The 21,170-nt window shown below is 39.1% G+C and overlaps 1 protein-coding gene and 1 long non-coding RNA gene across 2 annotated transcripts in view; one reads left to right on the top strand and one right to left on the bottom strand.

Annotated features, from left to right (window-relative positions):
• LOC137237089 (uncharacterized) overlaps positions 1–503 on the top strand; it is an 80,007-nt gene extending 79,504 nt beyond the window's left edge. The window contains exon 3 of the long non-coding RNA XR_010948808.1: positions 403–503. This is a non-coding gene — a long non-coding RNA (uncharacterized lncRNA). The remainder of the gene's footprint in view (positions 1–402) is intronic.
• The window catches only part of amon (amontillado), a 177,066-nt gene that overhangs the window by 39,038 nt on the left and 116,858 nt on the right, over positions 1–21,170 (bottom strand). The window contains exons 2-5 of the mRNA XM_067760325.1: positions 20,559–20,666; positions 7,886–8,153; positions 7,779–7,816; positions 6,762–6,838 (exon numbers count right to left, since the gene is read on the bottom strand). Of these exons, the coding sequence (XP_067616426.1) occupies positions 6,762–6,838; positions 7,779–7,816; positions 7,886–8,153; positions 20,559–20,666 (491 nt within the window). The remainder of the gene's footprint in view (positions 1–6,761; positions 6,839–7,778; positions 7,817–7,885; positions 8,154–20,558; positions 20,667–21,170) is intronic.

Raw genomic sequence — 21,170 nt, forward strand, 5'->3', positions numbered from 1 at the left:
TTGCCGGAAATTTCCCGAAAGTATGTGTTCCCGAAAAGACGAGTTTGCCATCTTAATGCCAAATTGTGTCCTCGGTATGATATAAAACCAGTTTTTTTCATGAATTATATCCACCTGTAATGACTATTCATCTTTTATACCAAGAATTATTTATGATTTCAATCTCGATGTTCTCTAAATCAGCGCACCCGGGGTGACCCACTAATTTTATACGGCATCCACAGTGGCGGATTTGAATATTTGCCGCCCCTAGGCAATACATAACTTGCCGCCCTTATTTTCACAATAACAATATTTAACACAATGAATGCGAATTTCAGTGCTTTATTACAGTGTAGTTTGTTATTAATTTAACCTTAACTTTTTTCTAAACATTCCTCATTTACATTTCTTTGCATCTAGATTTTTCAGCTGCGAATTCGCAAACGACATAATCACAATCGATAGATAAAAACAATTCTGATTCTATCGTCAACAACGCAAGAGCATTCAGTTTGTCTTCGCCCAATGAAGATCTGAAGTAGTTTTTCACGCGTTTTGAAACAAAGCGATCTCTACAATTTGCAATAGGAATTGAAACAAACATTCGCAACGCAATGTCAACATTAAGGTAAGAGATATGCAAATTATCCTGTCTCAACATTTTCAACAGTTCCAGCAGAGAATAATTTGAAATGTTTTGATTGAATCATGCAAAAATGTAAGAGCACATAACGTTAAAAGTCATAACATAAGCAGTGGCGTAACAATAGCGTGCAGGGCTGGCAAAATACCACGGGCCCCTACCCTGAGTATTTTTTTTTTTTTTATTTGAAAAGTATATTTATAATTTATTAACTTATTTATATATATATACAGGACATAGTCCCCAGAGATAGGCACAATACATCAAAACAAAATAAAATAAAATAAAAAAAAATTATCTTCACAATACAAGGAGTTGATTAAAAAAAAAAACAAACAAAAAGTGTTGGCGACTTAAATACATTTAAATAATAATTATAAAATAAAAATATTCTGTATACTTATTAAATCATTCAAATTCAAAGTCGAAAAGACGCACAGAGGTATAGGGGATTACACCTGACATATTTAACGTAGTACTTTTTAATTCTGAAAATCGGGTCGCAAGCATCTAAGTTTTTGCAGTGATTATTGAAATCATGACAAATGCCACGAAGTGGGTCATACATTTCGAAGTTCGATCAATAATACAATTTCAAGTTAATCGTTAAGCACTTCAACCAAGCTAACCCAAAATAACATGTAAAGGCAGCGGAAACAAAAAATGTAACAAAATATACATAGGAACAACTAAACGCTCACTAGGAGTTCGGATTGCAGAACATGAAGCAGACATACGGAAGGAAAAGCAAAGCACAGCATTATGTCAACATACCACACAAACTGGGCACGCAGCTAATCTAAGCAACACAAAAATAATAGACTAAAATAAGTAAGGAATGCTAAGTACGGGTGTAACCGAACATTACATACTCAGCTGAGAGCTTTGGAGACAAAATAAGGGAAAATCACCATTTAGCAACATGAACCTAGGGTAACCCTGGAATGTGTTTGTATGACATGGGTTTCAAATGGAAGGTATTAAAGAGTATTTTAAAAGGAAGTGGGCTGTAGTTCTATAGGTGGACGCCATTTCGGGATATCGCCATAAAAGTGGCCTGTGGTGACTCTAGAATGTGTGTTTGTAGGATATGGGTATCAAATGAAAGGTGTTAATGAGTATTTTAAAAGGGAGTGGGCCTTAGTTCTGTAGGTGGACGCCTTTTCGAGATATCGCCATAAAGGTGGGCCAGGGGTGAATCTAGAATGAATTTGTACGATATGGGTATCACATAAAAAAAATAAATAAATGTAAGGCGCGATAACCTCCGAAGAGATCTAAGGCCGAGCTTCTCTTCCAATTTGCGTCGTGCTCCTCTTGATTTTCCCTACAAATTGGCCGGACGAGACCTACATGTTTTATGCCGACTCCGAGCGGCATCTGCAAGGCAGGTGAGTTTTCACTGAGAGCGTTTCATGGCAGAAATACACGCGGAGCGCTTACCAAACACTGCCGAGGGGCGACCCCGCTTAGAAAAATTTTCTTCTAATTGAAAAATCTTATTTCTAAAATTTTGATGTTGCTGGGGTGTGAACCCAGAGCCTACCGTGTGGTAGGCGGAGCACGCTACCATCACACCACGGTGGCCGCCATCATGGGTATCACATTAAAGGTATTAATGAGGGTTTTAAAAGGGAGTGGTGGTAGTTGTGAAGGCGTTTTCGAGATATCGACCAAAATGTGGACCAGGGTGACCCAGAACATCATCTGTTGGTTACGGCTAATTTATTTATATATGTAATACCACGAAGAGTATTCCTGCCAAGATTCCAAGGGCTTTTGATTTCGCCCCGAAGAACCTTTTCATTTCCTTCTACTTAATACGTGTCACACCCATTTTACAAAGTTTTTTTCTAAAGTTATATTTTGCGTCAATAAACCAATCCAATTACCATGATTCATCTCTTTTTTCATATTTGATATAGAATTATGGAATTTTTTCATTTTCTCGTAATTTTCGATATCGAAAAAGTGGGCGTGGTCATAGTCGGATTTCGGCCATTTTTTATACCAAGATAAAGTGAGTTCAGATAAGTACGTGGACTAAGTTTAGTAAAGATATATCGATTTTTGCTCAAGTTATCATGTTAACGGCCGAGCGGAAGGACAGACGGTCGACTGTGTATAAAAACTGGGCGTGGCTTCAACCAATTTCGCACATTTTTGCAGAAAACAATATCGTCATAGAATCTATACCCCTACCAAATTTCACAAGGATTGGTAAATTTTTGTTCGACTTATGGTATTAAAAGTATTCTAGACGAATTAAATGAAAAAGGGCGGAGTTGCGCTCAATTTGAAATTTTCTTTTATTTTTGTGTTTTGTTGCACCATATCATTACTGGAGTTGAATGTTGACATAATTTATTTATATACTGTAAAGATATTAATTTTTTTGTTAAAATTTGACTTAAAAAAATTTTTTTTTTAAGTGGGCGTGTTCGTCATCCGATTTCGCAAATTTTTATTTAGCACACACATAGTAATAGGAGTGACGTGCCTGCCAAATTTCATCATGATATCTTCAAACGACTGCCAAATTACAGCTTGCAAAACTTTTAAATTACCTTCTTTTAAAAGTGGGCGGTGCCACGCCCGTTGTCCAAAATTTTACTAATTTTCTATTCTGCGTAATAGGTTCAACTCACCTACCATGTTTCATCGCTTTATCCGTCTCTGCTAATGAAATATCGCAATTTTTCGGTTTTTCGAAATTTTCGATATCGAAAAAGTGGGCGTGGTTATAGTCCGATATCGTTCATTTTAAATAACAATCTGAGATGAGTGCCCAGTAACCTACATACCAAATTTCATCAAGGTACCTCAAAATTTACTCAAGTTATCGTGTTAACGGACGGACGGACGGACGGACATGGCTCAATCAAATTTTTTTCGATACTTATGATTTTGATATATGGAAGTCTATATCTATCTCGATTCCTTTATACCTTTACAACCAACCGTTATCCAATCAAAGTTAATATACTCTGTGAGCTCTGCTCAACTGAGTATAAAAAGGAAGATACAGATGACGTTGCTGCTGCCTACAACCTCTGTCTCTAATAGCTGCGACACATAAGCATTTTTTCATATAGATGAGTTTAACACAAGCTTATGCATTATGAGTATATTGCACGTATTTTTATGGAGAATGATAGAGTGAGCGACACTGGCGCCATCTGATATTGAAAAGTAGCCAACTCCCCACTTTTGTTCCAAGCAAATCATAAGAAGAAGAATTTGACATTTGCTTTGGCTAAGGGTGTTGGCACTCTTTGCAAGTGAAATTATTTTTCCACTCGTTGGTAAATTTTATAAGATTTTTCGCAAGTAAAAACTGCAATTAAAGAAATGAATACGACACAAAATATGTTAGCAAGTATTTTTGTTGTATAGGGAGAATGTTTATACCAGTTCTTCGCGAAATTTTGTATGTGAATGGGCAAGGCGTAATAAACTTCAATTGCCAAGCCTGAAGTTCCTTTATATTTACATACGCAACATCTTGATTGATTGTGGCGAAGTTATTGGAATGCATAAGCTTGTGTTAAACGCATCTATAGGAAAAATGTCATTGTGTCACAATTATTATTAACAATTAACAAATTAACAATAAACAAATTAGTATGACATTCCTCGTGTTCCAATGAAACATGAACAGATACGGATAGAGATTTAACATGCACATGCAACAGCAATGTGATCTATATGGGTCACATTGTTGCTGCATTTGCATGTTAAATCTCTATCCGTATCTGGTTGACATTTCATTGCAACACGAGGAATGATACCACTGTGAAATGGTACCGGAATTAGTTTTAAGGTTTTAACGAAAAAAAAAATAGTCCAATTATGTGAGCGTTATATGTAGTGTGTTATGTATTATACAATACAATTATTCAGCGTTTTTTGCCTCTTGTTTGTGATATTTGTTTGTATGTAATATTGTGAACAATAATGTTTGAATATTATGTTTCTCATATTAATTGTTTTTTGTTTTTGTTATGAAATACAGAAATCACCCTTGAAAAAGCTAGAGAGGCTAGCGAAACATCGGATTGAAAGGTGAAATAAGTTGTTTTATTTGCACCATTGTGAATTCATACAAGTGGCGAATGTTTGATAAAAACGTTGACAATAGTAAACAGCCTCGATCACCTGTTCAATCGCTGTTCTTTACTTAAATCATTCGTTCAATAGTGTTTATCAAACATTTTTGTAGACGACTGATATATTGCATTATGTACATATTTTAATATGTTTGCTTAATTGACTGCTCACATTTAATCTACTAACTAGATTTTAAAAAGGAATATTAATATGTAGTCTGATTTTCTGTATACACATTTAAAAGAAAAGCTGATTTGGAACACAAATAGCAATTCATGGAACTCCAAATTAATAATTTGGAGCAAAAAACAAACCTTTCTTCCATTCTCTGGCCATTCGCGACAGCCCTTCCCCTGTCAGCAATTATTTGACAGGTAGGTATGGCAATGGAGGAATAGAAAGATTTTTCACTTGTATGAATTCACAATGATTTGCACCAAATGCCAAATGGTCCAAATAGCCTAAAAAAAAAAAATTCTATAAATCCTGCACGAAAAGATGGTGATTCATTTTTAAAGATGCACACGTTACACGACGATTCAATAACCACGAATTTTTTTGAAACAATTCAAGAAATTTATAAATTTTTTGGGCATAGTATCGAAAGATGGAATATTTTATCAAGTTTTATATCTAATAAAGAAAGTGATTCTTTAGCTTCAATAACATTAAAATATTAAAATCTAATAGATGAACAGGACGTTATGATGTCGTTTTTGCTTTAAAATTTGGTTTATTGAAGTCCAAAAAGCGCTAAAGAAAACATTCTGTTAAATTGCAAATCATGTGAAAGAAATGAAGCTGTTTCATTCAAAAAGAAGATCGAAAACTACAATTTCGTTATGTTATTGGTTTTCCATTAAAAGATCCTACTTACTATCGATGCACCCTCTAAAGCACTTCAGTCTAAAGCCACCGATATTTAAAATGTCTTAAAACGTTTGAAAGTGTCTAGAAGAATTGGAAAGGTATCGATATGAATTTGAAAATTTAAAAAATTAAAGATCGTTTTTAGTGTAGCAGAAAAATAGCTCGTCACCCCTGAATTTTATAAAACTCGCCAAAGGATGGTAAAACGCCATTTTGATGACCTTCGCGAAGATGAGCGTCTCCTAGATCCGGAGACGATTTTTTGAGACGATATGGAAAAATCGTTGTGTATTAGAGACCTTGCTGATTTATTAATAATAAAAAATAATTTTATGTCTTGCAGCTTTCCTGAAATATGCACTGCATTACTGTTATTTCTTACAATTCCTGTGACTGCAGCTAGTGCGCTGAACGATCATTTTCAAAACTAAAATTGATAAAAACCTACTTAAGAAACTCTATGCGACAAGACAGGTTATGTATCTTGGCTATTCTGTCTATTGAAAATTATATAGCTCGATCTGTAAACTTTGATGATTTTATAGACACTTTTGCGAACAGAAATTTCGAAAATTCTCTCTTGCCTAAGAGAGGAAGCATATGGCCATTAATGGAACATATACAACGAGTAATTGAGTACGCTTAAAATCTCGAAATTTGTTAAAATCAAACTGAGTACAACGTGACGATTTTTATTGATAGGGGCCCATCAAAAAAATTTCCCACGGGCCCCAGATGCTATAGTTACGCCACTGAACATAAGCATTTTTATACTGCATTGCCTTTTAAATTTTGTATATTTTTGTTTAAGCAAATAAATTTAAAACGTCCCAATTCATCACGAAATTTTTTATTGTGCCAGAAATTTCGGATCAAATAGCAACTTCAATAAACTTAAATCTGGCACTTATCTCAGTCGTACATATTAATTTGGAAGTTACGATTACTTGTCGCTTTCATTTCATAAGTATTTTTCTTTTGTTGATAAGTTTTTAATAAACTAAAAGCTTTGGTTGAAATTGAAAACAATTTCAGGAGAATATATTGCCCATTAACTGTCACCATGCAGAGTTCATTGTTCTTCGTGATATATGCTATAACTGTGAACGCATTAAGTTCCTTATATTACTTTGTGCTTAACAAGAGATTAACTCACCTATTGAACCAATCGTCAGTATAGCGTGGGTACGGAAAGGGATCATTGCTGCTAAAGTCATAACTTGCCTCCGCATTCTGTAATAAAGTAGAGCGCATAATAAAAAATAAACTTTTGAGTGCTAGATAAAGATGTGTAACTATGTATGTACGTTAAACGGCGCTCAGGTATATAAGAGTTAATTCATTCGTATAAAGGGTGTTAAAAAATTACGCAATGTTTGATCTTCATATTTCCTTGAATTTATTTCTGTGATTGCTGCTCATATTTTACAAATAGGTTTTTTAACAGAGTCCTGGCAGGATTTTGCTTGTTAAAGGCGCAGAACTCCATACATTTTATACAAAGCTCCTGTTACTTTATCTTTAAGATACAAACATCCTATTCAGTGCAAATACCGGACCATTTTCAATGATTTCCAATTTCTTTAACTTATTTACAAAAGCGTTGCCATATAGTTATTGTTTCTACTACACCGACCTCTCTATCGCACAGTAACAGCGCTAAACTCACAGCTCGTATCAATTTTTTAACATCCTTTACATATAATAAGGCCCCGCAGTGGTGTGGTACTTACCACACCGAAGGTCCTGGGCTGGAGCCCCAAGCAAATCAACATCAAAATTTTTGAAACACGTATTTTCAATTGGAAAAAGTTTTTCTAAGCGGGTCGCCCCTCGGCTGATTTAGCAAAACACTCCGAGTGTATTTCTGCCATAAACAGCTTCTCAGCCAGAGCTCATCTGACTTAGAGATGTCGTTAGAAGCCGGCGTAAAACATGTAGGTTCCGTCCCGCCAATTTCTCAGAAAAATTTAAAGGAGAACGACGCAAGTTGGAAGAGAAGCTCCGCCTAAAATCTCTTCGGAGGATATCGCGCCTTGTATTTATTTTATTTATTTATATATAAATATGTTTTGGGGAAACGTTTTATATATAAAGGGTCTTTATTATAACGTCTGTCTTTAAAAAAATATTTCGTGTATTGAATAGATTCATATTTTCTAGTAATACTTACATAGTTAAACTTTAAATCAGGATGCATGTAATCCACACCTGCCGAAGTCAAATTTCAATCATCTGTTACTATAAAGAAAGTCAAATTTTTCTGCCAATCTCACTCACCATCATCCATTATTGCAGTGGTAACATTTTTTCCAGTAATTCCTTGATCCCATGCAGCTTGAACATTTAAATCCAATCGTATCTTGCCACCATTCTGTCCAGTATTTTTCAAATACCATTGCAAAGGAAAGTACGGATCCGATGGTTCGATACCAATAGGTGGTTGTCCATAGGTGGCATCGAACTTAAGACCATGAATTGCTGGAACTGCTGGACGAAGACCGCGTTTGACACGTTTAAACCCCGGTTGTTGGATTGCGGTATGGATCTGAAAAAAACGATGAAACATAAAACTTACGCGTCACTTTTAAATACAATTAAATAATAAACATATACTAATCTGGCGAACTAAAACAGTAGAAAAAAGCTTAGATGGCTTTTAAAAATTGATTATACCTCGACCTATGCTGGTATATAAACCAGATGCTAAATATCGTTTGTTTAGGGGTCAAGTATACTTTGAGTATCAGCAATTAGAAAAATATGTAAAAGAACCTGTTCCTAGTGTGCTTGTAATCCCAATCATAGCCAGTGAATTAGTCTAGGCTGCTAGTTATACGTGTGCCTAATCTCATTAGAATGCATAAAATAAAACCTTTAACAATTTTAATATCTATAAGTTGATCTGACACATTTAAAAACACTCATCACTCTATTATCTCTCCCACTCTTCACATTCTCACTCTCTCTTTCCTTTTCGCTGTTATTCTTACTCCCCCATTTCCTTATTTGTCCCTTCCACACCTAACATTTGGTCTATCTACACACAATTGGTTAAAAACTCATGCTACAATCAAAGACGGTACTTGCTATTATCACCGAATATTTGGTAAAGACGCCTACAAGTGTTCAAAAGGTTGTAAATTTGTGGGAAAATAGAGCCGGAGTCACTAATGGTGGATTGCGACTCCCTAGCATCCTCGAACCGCCTCTTCGTTATAGATTTGAGTACGAAAACACCGTATCTCGTTGATTCTGGTTCTGATCTATCAGTTTACCCTTATAAACGGTTGAATTCCAAGCCTACACACGTAGGATATCAACTACATGCAGCGAATGGTTCACTAATAGAAACATATGGATGCATCACCCTTTTATTAAACCTGGGATTACGTCTAGAATACTCCTCACTCTGTTATCTCTCCCACTCTTCACATTCTCACTCTCTCTTTCCTTTTCGCTGTTATTCTTACTCCTCCATTTCTTTATTTGTCCCTTCCACACCTAACATTTGGTCTATCTGCACACAATAGGTTAAAAACTCGTGCTACGATCAAAGACGGTACTTGCTATTATCACCGAAAATTTGGTGAAGATGCCTACAAGTGTTCAAAAGGTTGTAAATTTGTGGGGAAAGATAGCGGGAGTCACTAATGGCGGATTGCGACTCCCTAGCATCCTCGAACCGCCTCTTCGTTATAGATTTGACTACGAAAACACCGTATCTCGTTGATTCTGGTTCTGATCTAACAGTTTACCCTTAAAAACGGTTGAATTCCAAGCATACACCCGTAGGATATCAACTACATGCAGCGAATGGTTCACTAATAGAAACATATGGATGCATCACCCTTTTATTAAACCTGGGATTACGTGTAGAATTCACTTGGAGGTTTGTCATCGCCGACGTCACGAAACCGATCATTGGTGCGGATTTCCTGAGCTATTTTAACTTGTTAATCGACCTCAAAAATAAAAAGCTATGCGACGGATCCACTGGCCTACACGCACGCGTTACTTCGATAAAATCGGATATCGAATGTATTAAAATCGTGGTTGAAGGAAGCACGGCCTACCATAAGCTACTTCAAAGCTATCCTTATATCGCGTTTGGTCTTCGAAATGCCGCACAGACGTTTTATTGATGAGGCGACGCGAGACCTACCATTCGTTTTTTCCCTGCATTGACGACATGCTTGTCGCATCTGAGAATGAAGAGAAACGTCTTGAGCACTTAAAAATATTATTTCAACGTTTGCAAGACTATGGTCATGTTTTAAAACCTGCTTAGTCCGTGCTCTGCCAACATGACGTGAAGTTTTTAGGCCATAACATCAGCAAGAGAGGTATCAAGCCATTGCTTGACAGGGTGGAGGCCATTACTAATTTAAAATTTCCAAGCACAATTGCTATTCTACGTGGTTTCTTGGGCACCATAATTTTTTACGCAAAATTTATTCGAAATGCTGCAGAGATTCTAGCCCCGCTGAACAAGTTACTGGAAGGTCCCAAAGTAAAATCCGATAACCATGACGCCAGAACTGAAACTAGCCTACGAAAATTCGAAACAAGCTTTAGCAAGTGCCACATTACTGGCTTACCCAAGTTCAAACGCACCCTGGGCCATATTCTGCGATGCATCAAATACATCTATTTGTGCGGTGTGCAGCAACTAGTCGACGGAGAATGGCAGCCTTTAGCCTTCTTTAGTCGGAAGTTACAGCCGTCGATACAAAAATTGTCAACGTATGATCGTGAGCTTCAGCGATTTACGAATCCATTCCCGTCACAATTTCGAAGGTAAGCACGTTGCAATTTACACAGGCCATAAGCCTTTGCTTCATGCAATTCAACAGCGCAAAGAGAGGGCATCCCCATGGAATTCCGCTGACTATACTTCATTGGGCAGTTCACGAGTGACTTTAGGAGTACATCCGGACGTGACAACATCGTAGCAGATACTCTGTCCAGAGTCGAAACCATTTCGCCAGCAATAACTACGCGTGGACTCGCCAAAGCTCAGGAGAACGATTCCGAACTACGTGAACTCGTCGAAAATAATTCTACATCACTACAATGGCAAAAGATTATCTTCGACGATTTATTCTGATATTTCATCAGGTAAACCACGTCCATATGTTCCCAAGGCATTGAGGAAGAAAGTATTCGACGCAATTCATTCGCTTGCTCACCCTGACACCAAAGCTTCACAGAAGTTAGTAAGTACACGGCACTTTGGCCGTCAATCCAAAAAGATTATCGTGAATGGGCAAAAACTTGCCTGAGATGTCAGCAAATAAAATACATTGGCTCGTAACGTCTCCAATTGCTCGTTTCGAGCTACCTTCAAAAAGGTTCGAACATATACACATCGACCTAATCACTCTAACCCCATCTCGTGTATCTCAAGATACGGCGTACCAGCCAGAATTACATCTGACAGAGGAGGTCAATTCACATCACCATTGTCTCAATCATTGATGAGATTGTTTGGCATACGGCACTTGCGCACAACACCATATCACCCTCAGCCAAACGGTCTAGTAGAGCGGCTACATCGACAACTCAAGTCCGCTTTACTATGCCGCAATGAGACATGGTTCAACGGTCTACCGCCTGTATTACTTGGTTTGCGCGCAGCATGGAAAGACGATATAAAAACAATACCAGCCGGACTTGTATACGGCGAACCAATTCATCTACCTGGCGAATTGCTAGCACCCTCCAGCAAGCATTAAAACGTTCACAATCTGCTCATTGATTTAGAAAACCATTTCAATATGTTAGCTCCAACCGAGACATCACATAACGGAACTCGTACGGTTTTTCGTTGAAATGATCTTAATACGTGCATTCATGTATTTGGGCCATACGAAATCATAACACGACGTGATAAATATTTCTTTGTCAATTATAAATATGTAAGTACCGCTATTTCCATCGTTCGACTCAAGCCTGTTTACTTCACGACCGAGGACAAATAAACTTACACCGCTACATAATTTTTTATTATTTCACTACTAGTAAACAAATATATTCTATATATTAAAAAAACTAATTCGAAATTAAAATATGTATGTACTCATATTACATAATTCTTAGATTATATAAATTTTTTTATTCTTAATCAATTACATTCAAATCTGCATTTAAATGCAAAACCATATCATTGTAAATATTTCACAAATATTTAAAGTCACACATTATTAATAATATCTGCATAGTCACATATTTATTTAACATAAATATTTTTTTAAGAAGGGAAGTACTGTGGCAACTACGCTCCCACTAATCATTATATTCATCTAATAATGAGTAACTTAAAAGGTATTATATAGGATCGCAAGAGTGGAGTGAAAGAGTTATCAAATGCTTCAAATGCGGGAAGCCCCGTCACTTTGCACGTCATTACGATCTTGGTCGTAATAGTTCCAACAATGTGGGCGGCCGTAAACGCAAAGCTGGAGGGGATGGGCAAGAGCGTGTCAGATGTAAAGAACGAAAACTTGTCCCAGCTATTGAATGTCCTGTGATACCTGTGTCGCAAATTGGAAGAAAATCGAGAAGTCTTGCCGTCGAAGGAAAGCTGGATGGCAAGGAACGTGTACTGACTGTAGATAGGGGCGCATCTCATTCCTTAATCCGATCTGACTTGGTCAAAAGGAGAGTAAAACCGTTACCTGAAGCAAGGTTGCGTACGGTCACTGGCGAGTATAACCAAGTCCAAGGAGAAGTGGTATGTGAGGTATTAATTGGTCATGGTTCTACACAAATTCTTTGTGGCGGAGATTGTTGATGAAGTCATATTGGGAGTGGACTTCTTAGTTGACCATGACATCAGGATCGATATGCGGAGAAAGATAATGTGCTATAAGAACCAGGACTTTAGTTTGGAGAAAGGGTTCAGCAGACCACGAAAGTCAAAGGTAAAGGTTGATGGATCGAATGGGCCAAATAAAGCGAAATTAAAAGTACCTGCGAGAGAAACACTGGCATTGACAAACCCTAAGTTTCCCAGAAAGAATGCGAGGGTAGTTTCAAGCCGGGGCGCACTACTGTTGTGAAACGTGGGAGCGATACTGATTATGCAAAGCCAATCCGTCAAGCGCAAGCTCTGCGAAGTAGTTCATTGGCCAAAGAACAGACTGTGAGGGAAAGGCCCAGGGTAATGAGTAGTAGGATGAAACACAGGTACGACAAGAACAATAATTCGGAAGGTTTCTTGGAGGGAGATTTGGTACTGCTATACAACCTTCACCGGCGGAAAGATGTTCCATCCAAATTTCGGTGCAGTTGGGAAGGCCCGTACAGAGTTGTGAAGAGGATCAGTGATGTCATCTACCGCATACAAACCATTGGGAAACCACGAAATAGAAGGGTGGTTCATTCGGAGATGCTAGCAGCGTTTAGATAGAGAGATTTGTTTGATCGGAACGATCTGTCTTAGGTGGAGGGCAGTGTTACAAATATTAGCAACACTAAGGGGTACTGTCATATCTAAGCCGATGCTAAGCAGTGACTGTATGCACATCAATAATTCAATCATTATGTCTACACATGTACGTACACGCAGCGGAGAAGCAACGCACAAACACATGCAGATATCTTATCTGAGATATGCAATTATAATTGTGGAAGTGTCGCTCACAAATACACGCGCATGTGAGAGAAGCTATAAAAGTTGTGCATCTGTAGTTATAGCTGAGAAACTTATAGCAGATAACCAACTAGTAGATTCTAGAACAGAACCGCCTAGAAATGTCAACGAGGAATCCAAACACAATAAAGGACAGCAACAGTAGATGCGCGTCAATCAGTTGGATTTAAGATGCTATCTAGCGAGCAATAGCAGTATTATCAGTTTCATTTAAGCAAGCTATTATTTGCGAGTTATAAGTGTTATTGTGAAGTATTTTAATAAAGGTCATTTTGCATTATTAAATATTGGAGTTATTTATTCAACAGTTTATTGATTCGAACGATAGTGGAAGATTCCAAATAAGCGGAATTTCAGTAAATTCGTTACAATATTAATCTCTCAACCTATGATGCATTTGTTATTGCATAGCGAGAAAGGAGAATAGAGTTAAAAGTAGAATGTAAAGAGACAACAAATACCACTAGGTATTGTAGGTATACACAAAAAATATAAAATTTACCTTAAGTAGAGTTTAATTAAATCGCAACGGGTGCAGTGTATTAAATCAGTGTCATAGTTAATAAATATTTGAAAGAATAAACTTTATAACTAATCACAATACTTCTTTTTCAATGATAGCCGGTACTTCTTTTCGGACAACTTTCACAAGTATGTTAAGATTGAATTTTATAAACGACAAGTAAAGGTGTTTAAGTTTGGGTGTAACCGAACATTATATACTCAGCGTGAGCTTCAATTGTACATTCCATTTCAGATAAATTATGCAGAAAAGTAATGGCGCCGCGCATTTAAAAAAAATGTCTCCCCATTTCCTCTTACAATAAAACTTGATAAGTGAAATGTCATTGATTCAAAACTATTTTTTGCTAAGTTATAGCTTATTATTCTAGTCTACGACCCTTTTAAATTTGTCTTATATCTAAGCTGCCGTGGTGTTTAACCGATTCCGTCCATTTTTTCTAGAAATATTTCCTGCTGTAGGGAAAATTTGCGTACCCAATTTTATTACGATCCGTGAATTTTTCTTCGAGTTATGGCTCCCGAAACATAGAAAATTGCTTAGTCATAAAAGGGGCGGTGCCACGCCGATATTTTAAAATTTGAAGTTTTACTATTTATTGTTATAAATCCACGTGGGAAATGAAATACCATTGATATAAAGCTCTTTTTTGCAAAGATTTGGTTTATTTTATTCGTCCACAACCCTTCTAAAAATCTTTTATATAAAAGTGGGCGTGGTCCTTAACCACTTTCGTTAATTTTTCTTCAAAGCATTCCTTATAGTAAAGGCAACCTCTTTGCAGAATTTTGTTACAATAAGTTTAACGATTTTTGATTTATGATTATCAATATTTTTATACTCAGATGAGCAGAGCTCACAGAGTATAATAACTTTGATTGGATAACGGTTGGTTGTACAGGTATAAAGGAATCGAGATAGATATAGATATATCAAAATCATCAGTATCGAAACAAAATTTGATTGAGCCATGTCCGTCCGTCCGTTAACACGATAACTTGAGTAAATTTTGAGGTATCTTGATGAAATTTGGTATGTATATTCCTGGGCAGTCATCTCAGATTGCTATTTAAAATGAACGGTATCGGACTATAACCACGCCCACTTTTTCGATTTCGAAAATTTCGAAAAACCGAAAAAGTGCGATAATGCATTACCAAAGACGGATAAAGCGATAAAACTTGGTAGGTGAGTTCAACTTATGATGTAGAATAGAAAATTAGTAAAACTTTGTACAACGGGCGTGGCACCGCCCACTTTTAAAAGAAGGTAATTTAAAAGTTTTGCAAGCTGTAATTTAGCAGTCGTTGAAGATAAATAAATAAATAAAAAAGAACAGGAACGTTAGTCCTATTATGATGTTCTGGGTCACCCTGGTAAACCCTCATTAATACCTTTAATTTGATACCCATATTGTACAAACACATTATAATCACCCCTGGTCCATCTTTATGGCGATATCTCGAAAAGGCGTCCACCTATAGAACTAAGGGCCACTCCCTTTTAAAATATTCATTATCACCTTTCTTTTGGTACCCATATGGTGCAAACGCATTCCAGAGTCAACTCTGGTCCACCTTTATGACGATATCTTGAAAAGGCGTCCACCTATAGAATTAAGGCCCACTCCCTTTTAAAATACTCATTAACACCTTTCGTTTGATACTCATATCGTACAAACAAATTCTAGAGTCAGCCCTGGTGGCAATATACCTAAATGGCGTCCACCTATAGAACTATGGCCCACTTTCTCTTAAAATACTCTTTAATGCCTTCCATTTGATACACATGTCATACAAGTACATTCCAGGGTTACCATAGGTTAATTTTCATGGTGATTTTCCCTTATTTTGTTTCCATAGCTCTCAGCTGAGTATGTAATGTTCGGTTACACCCGAGCTTAGCCTTCCTTTCTTGTTAAAATTGATTTTATCACAAATGGGTGGTGCCATACCCATTTAAAAAATTTTTTTTAAATTTTTATCGAGAATCTCAGTATCAGTCCACACATCAAATTTCAATATTCTTGGTGTATTATTTGCTAAAAGAAGCGTGTCATTATTCTGTATTACAAAATTCTGGGTGACAAAATTCTGTAAATTGCAAAAAAATTCTGCTTGAACAAAATTCTGCTTTTTTTAAAATTCTGCTTTCTAAAATTCTGCTTTTTAAAATTCTGCATGCTTAATTCTGGAAGTCAAAATTCCGGAATCATGGCATGGCGTAGCCGGTGTTGGATCGGCTAAGGGTAATGTTTTTAAAGTGCGGCCGAAAGCCGCCTACGCAGAAGGACATCACCGTGGTCATCCGCTTCCCAAGGCAGTCGGTTCTATGTACCGGAGCGACTCGGGATTATTCCCGACCAAGAACTGTCATTTCAGTGTGACCCAATTTAATTTGTTTCGTCCCTCCCACAAATTGTCATCCTCCCAGCAGCTCCTTGCAGCAGGACTGCTCCATATTCTCTTACTCCGGGAAGGCATCGAATCCAATCCGGTTCCGCCTCCTGACCCCGGTCCTGAGAAATGGGTTTTCTGCATCTGCCGGCAAAGAATCTTTTTAGGACGGTCATACTCTGTTCAGTGTGTCTCGTGCAAGGGATGGTTGCATCGGACAGGCTGTTCTGGGCTTGATCCCAAAACCCGACGTCCACGTAACTTTTAAAAATCTTTTGTGGCTCCTTGCTGTTCACGCCCAAGGGCGTCTCTCTTCTACGCCTAAGTGCCCCCCCCCCACTACCTTCCAGCAGCCCCGCTTCTCAGCAAGCCACAACAAGTACCCGCTGCTGCTCGCCCCACGGCGCTAACAACTCAAACAGCTGATACCACTCATAACTACTACCTTCGTAGTAGAGTTGGTAGCAATGCTGAGCATCAGCCCCTGCCCCCGTCTTCTCCCCCCCCCCCCTCTTTTCCGGCAGCAATCGTGCAGGTCAGGGAAACAGACTCTTAGTCCCTACCTCCGTTTGCACCGTCTGCCAGCACAGAATATATAGGTTTGCGACATCCGCCCAATGCAGCTCCTGCCTTGGGTGGTGCCACTTTCCTAGATGTTCTGGTCTCCGATATGGCAACCCCCGACGGGTTTCATCGCGCCATGTTGCCAGGTCGCAAACCCAAATCATCCAGGTACCCCAATGCTTGCCCAAGGACGCCCAGTCCCAGGGCCACAACAGCAATTGCGTCCTGGCCTTCCACAACCCAGGCGTAGTCACCCGTCAATTACCCCCAGAGTGGCGGCGTCTCCCCTTATGCACTTCAGAATTCTGCAGTTTAAATGTAATGGACTAACTGGGAAGATTACGGAGATAGTCGATTTCATGAAGCGGCACAACATCCGCATTGTTGCGATTCAAGAGACTAAACTCACAGCATGATCTGCATTGCAGACCTCCTCTGGGTATAATGTCCACAGGAAAGACCGCGAGAGCGGAAATGGAGGTGGCCTCGCGTTTATCATACACCACTCTGTGCAATATTATATATTTGATCCTGGCATCGACCGCAGGGACAATGTCTTAGAACGTCAAGGCCTATCTGTCCGGTCAGGCGATGCAAACCTAGAAATCATCAACATCTACATCCCTCCTGCCACCTGTTGCCCCAGTGGATACCACCCTAATAGCATGGCCTTACTCACTGGCAACAATCGCATTATCTTAGGCGATTTCAATGCCCATCGTGATCTATGGCAAACAAACTTGCGGGCGGAGAGTAGGGGTGAGATGTTGGCGGATCAAATAGAATAAACGACGTTCTGCACAATAAACGGAGACGCCCCACTCGTATGGCAGGAAGCTGTCACAGCTCGCCAGATATCTCAATCGTGAGCGCAGAACTCGTAAGCTGCGTCAACTGGCAGCCGATGGTAACATTGGCATCCGACCACCTGCGTACCGCCGACTTCATCATCACTGAAAAACGCACTTTCATAAACTTCAAAAAAGGAAAGTGGGAAGAATATAAATCCTTTACAGACAACCGCTTTGTTGCCCTCCCTATCCCGACTGATGCCCGCCAAGGGGAGCGTGCCTTCCGTAAGGTCATTGAATCCGCCTCGGCACGTTTCATTCCCGCCGGGAGAATTCCCGAAATCCGGCCCCACTTCCCGGCGGAGGCCGCAAACTTAGGAGAGAACGTGACCTTATAAGACAGCTTGATCCAGGCGACCCCCAAATAAGGGATATAAACCAACGCATCAGATTGCTTGTGGATGAACACAAGCGGGCGAAATGGGAGGAGCACCTAAGAGGTTGTAACCTCTCTATCGGTGTGGGTAAACTTTGGTCCACCGTAAAGTCCCTATCGAATCCGACTAAGCACAAAGACAAAGTTTTCATCGCCTTTGGCGACAAAGTGCTATCGGACGCGAAAAAATGCGCGAGCGCTTTCTGCAGACAATATATAATGCATCCTACGGTCGACAAAGATAGACGGAGAGCCAATAGACACGCACATTAACACAAATTCAGCGCGTCACCAATCAACATCACCGCTAAAGAGGTTGAGGACGTCATTGGTCGTGCTAAACCATCCAAAGCAGTGGGCCCAGACGGCATAGCCATGCCGATGCTTAAAAGTCTAGGAAAGAGGGTTTCAAATATTTAGCGCATGTCTTCAACATGTCTCTTTCCACCTTTGTCATACCCGAGAAATGGAAAATGGCCAAGGTGGCCCCGCTACTAAAGCCTGGGAAACCAGCTAACATAGGTGAGTCGTATGGTCCGATATCTCTCCTACCGCCAGTGGCAAAGACGCTTGAAGCCATTTTGCTCCCTTATTTCCAAGCAAATTTGCAGCTAGCCCCTCATCAGCATGGCTTCAGAAAGCTAAATAGCGGTTTAAATCAATACCCCCACAATAGAACAGTACTCGTAGCGCTAGACCTATCAAAAGCTTTTGATACGGTCAACCATGGCTCGTTACTGCAAGACCTGGAAGGTATACCCTTCCCCCATGTGTTAAAAGGTGGGCCGCAAATTATCTGGGTGGTCGGCAGTCATCGGTGCAATTTAGAAATGAAACATCAAAACCAAGGAGAATTAAACAAAGGGTGCCACAGGGTGGTGTCCTATCCCCACTTTTGTTTAATTTCTACACCTTCACCACCGGAAGGAGTCACAATCATTTCCTACGCCGATGACTGCACAATAATGGCCACAGGCTCAGGCCCAAAGATCGATGCACTATGCAATAAAATAAACGGCTACCTCCCTGATCTCTCCAGTTTTTTCGCCTCGCGAAACCTAGCATTATCACCGACTAAATCTTCCGCGACCTTATTTACAACATGGACGTCCCAAATCTCGACCATTTTGAACATCCACGTCGATGGCACTACGCTACCGACTGTCCTACACCCCAAAATCTTGGTGATTACGTTCTTCGCGTCACCCATATGGTCGCCAAGCCTAAAAATTACCCACTGGAAGAAACTACAGGCCTGCCAAAATACTGCTCTCAGAATCGCCACGGGCTGTCTTCTTATTTCCCCAGAACACCATCTGCATAATGAGGCGAGAATACTCCCCATCAGGGAGAGAAATGAGATGCCGACCAAACAGTTCCTGTTAAATATCCAGAAACCTGGGCATCCCAACAGACATCTGATTGATGAACCAGCACCGCCTAGGGGCTTAAGGAGTCATCTCCGTAAGCATTTTGAGGAAATACGGAACCTGAGAACCCAGCCGTATGAAGTGAAAAAACACAAGCAGGTCCTTGGTGAACTCCATAAACAGGCGTCGGACCTTTATGCCGGGAATTGCCCGGTGAATCCAGTACTTAAAGAAAAGCATCCAAAACTCGCGGAAGAGGAACGCATACTCCCCAGGGAAACGTGTGTCACTCTTGCTCAACTCCGTTCTGGATACTGTAACAGGTTAAACTCTTAGCTATCCAGAATCAACCCCGACATACAAAATGTATGCCCCGCTTGCAATGTGTCTCCACATGACACCAACCGTCTCTTTAATTGTAATGTGGAACCAACGCCTCTAACACCCCTTTCCTTATGGTCCACCCCTGTTGAAACGGCAAGTTTCCTTGGACTCCCGTTAGAGGATATTGATGACAATTTGTGATCGGTCGCGGCTATTAGGTGGGGCGAGCATTGATACAACAACAACAACAACCGTGGCGGTAGCCACGGTTATACCACACACCCGGACTTGGCATGGCGTAGCCCAGGGTTATTTTTTATAAGCGCGGCCGAAGGCCGCCTATGCAGAAAGGTGTTCTACGCAGAATTACTGTGCATGGCGCACTTTTCAAAATAATTACATGATGTAATACATACAAAATTTTGAAAGCAGAATTTTAAAAAAGCAGAATTTTGTTTTTAGAATTTTGTACATACAGAATTTCGACACCAACCCTTTGCTAAATAATCAGTTTTTTCTGTTTTCCAAAACGTTATATATATAAAAAGTGGGCGTAGTTATCATCCGATTTTGATCATTTTCAATACCAACCTTTTCTGGGTCCAGATAAGCTCATATACCAAATTTGGTGAAGATATCTCAATATTTACTCAAGTTATCGTGTTAACTGACAGACGGACGGACGGACGGACGGACATGGCTCAATCAAATTTTTTTTCGATACTGATGATTTTGATATATGGAAGTCTATATCTATATCGATTCCTTTATACCTGTACAATCAACCGTTATCCAACCAAAGTCAATATACTCTGTGTGCAAAGCACGCTGAGTACAAAAAGTAATTTAACAGGTTTTCCAAATCGAATGGAGCACTGTGATCAATACTTACCAGTGGATGACTTTTTAGCAATCGTGTATGTGTAATACTACGTCTTGTGCGTGCGTGTGGTAATGTCCGGTGTTTGAAGTGGTACTCGTTTCCATTTCCTCCGACCAACTGTAATTTGAAAGAAAGCTTATTTTAAAATAAAATTCTTAAAATATTTGGGGTATTCACAAGGTCTCTTATAAATTAATGCACAATTCGATTCGTTTTTGTGTGCACACAGTGTGATTTGGTGTTATTGCCGATGTTAGCTTGATTCGGTTCGGCAAACGATCAGCTTTCACTCGACAAGTGTGAACGAGAGTAGAATGACACTGCAACTACTATTTTCCATTGAGGCTTGAGTGGTTTGTCTTATAACTATTTTAATTGTCTTTCGAGTAGAGAGCGAAAAAACAGTCATAACAAGAAATAATCAAGTAAATTACTCGATTCATTCGAATCATTTGAACTGTTGCATTCGTTCTACATAAATATGTTCATCTTTCAGAAAATTATGAAAATAAAACGAAGGTGCAATGGATGGAGGCGTAAATATATTATTTTTAATAAACAAATTATTATACACAGCTGAGCAGAGCTCACAGAGTATATTAACTTTATTCGCATAACGGT

Source organism: Eurosta solidaginis, chromosome 1 (genome assembly GCF_040869045.1).
Source record: "Eurosta solidaginis isolate ZX-2024a chromosome 1, ASM4086904v1, whole genome shotgun sequence".
Lineage (NCBI taxonomy): Eukaryota > Metazoa > Arthropoda > Insecta > Diptera > Tephritidae > Eurosta > Eurosta solidaginis.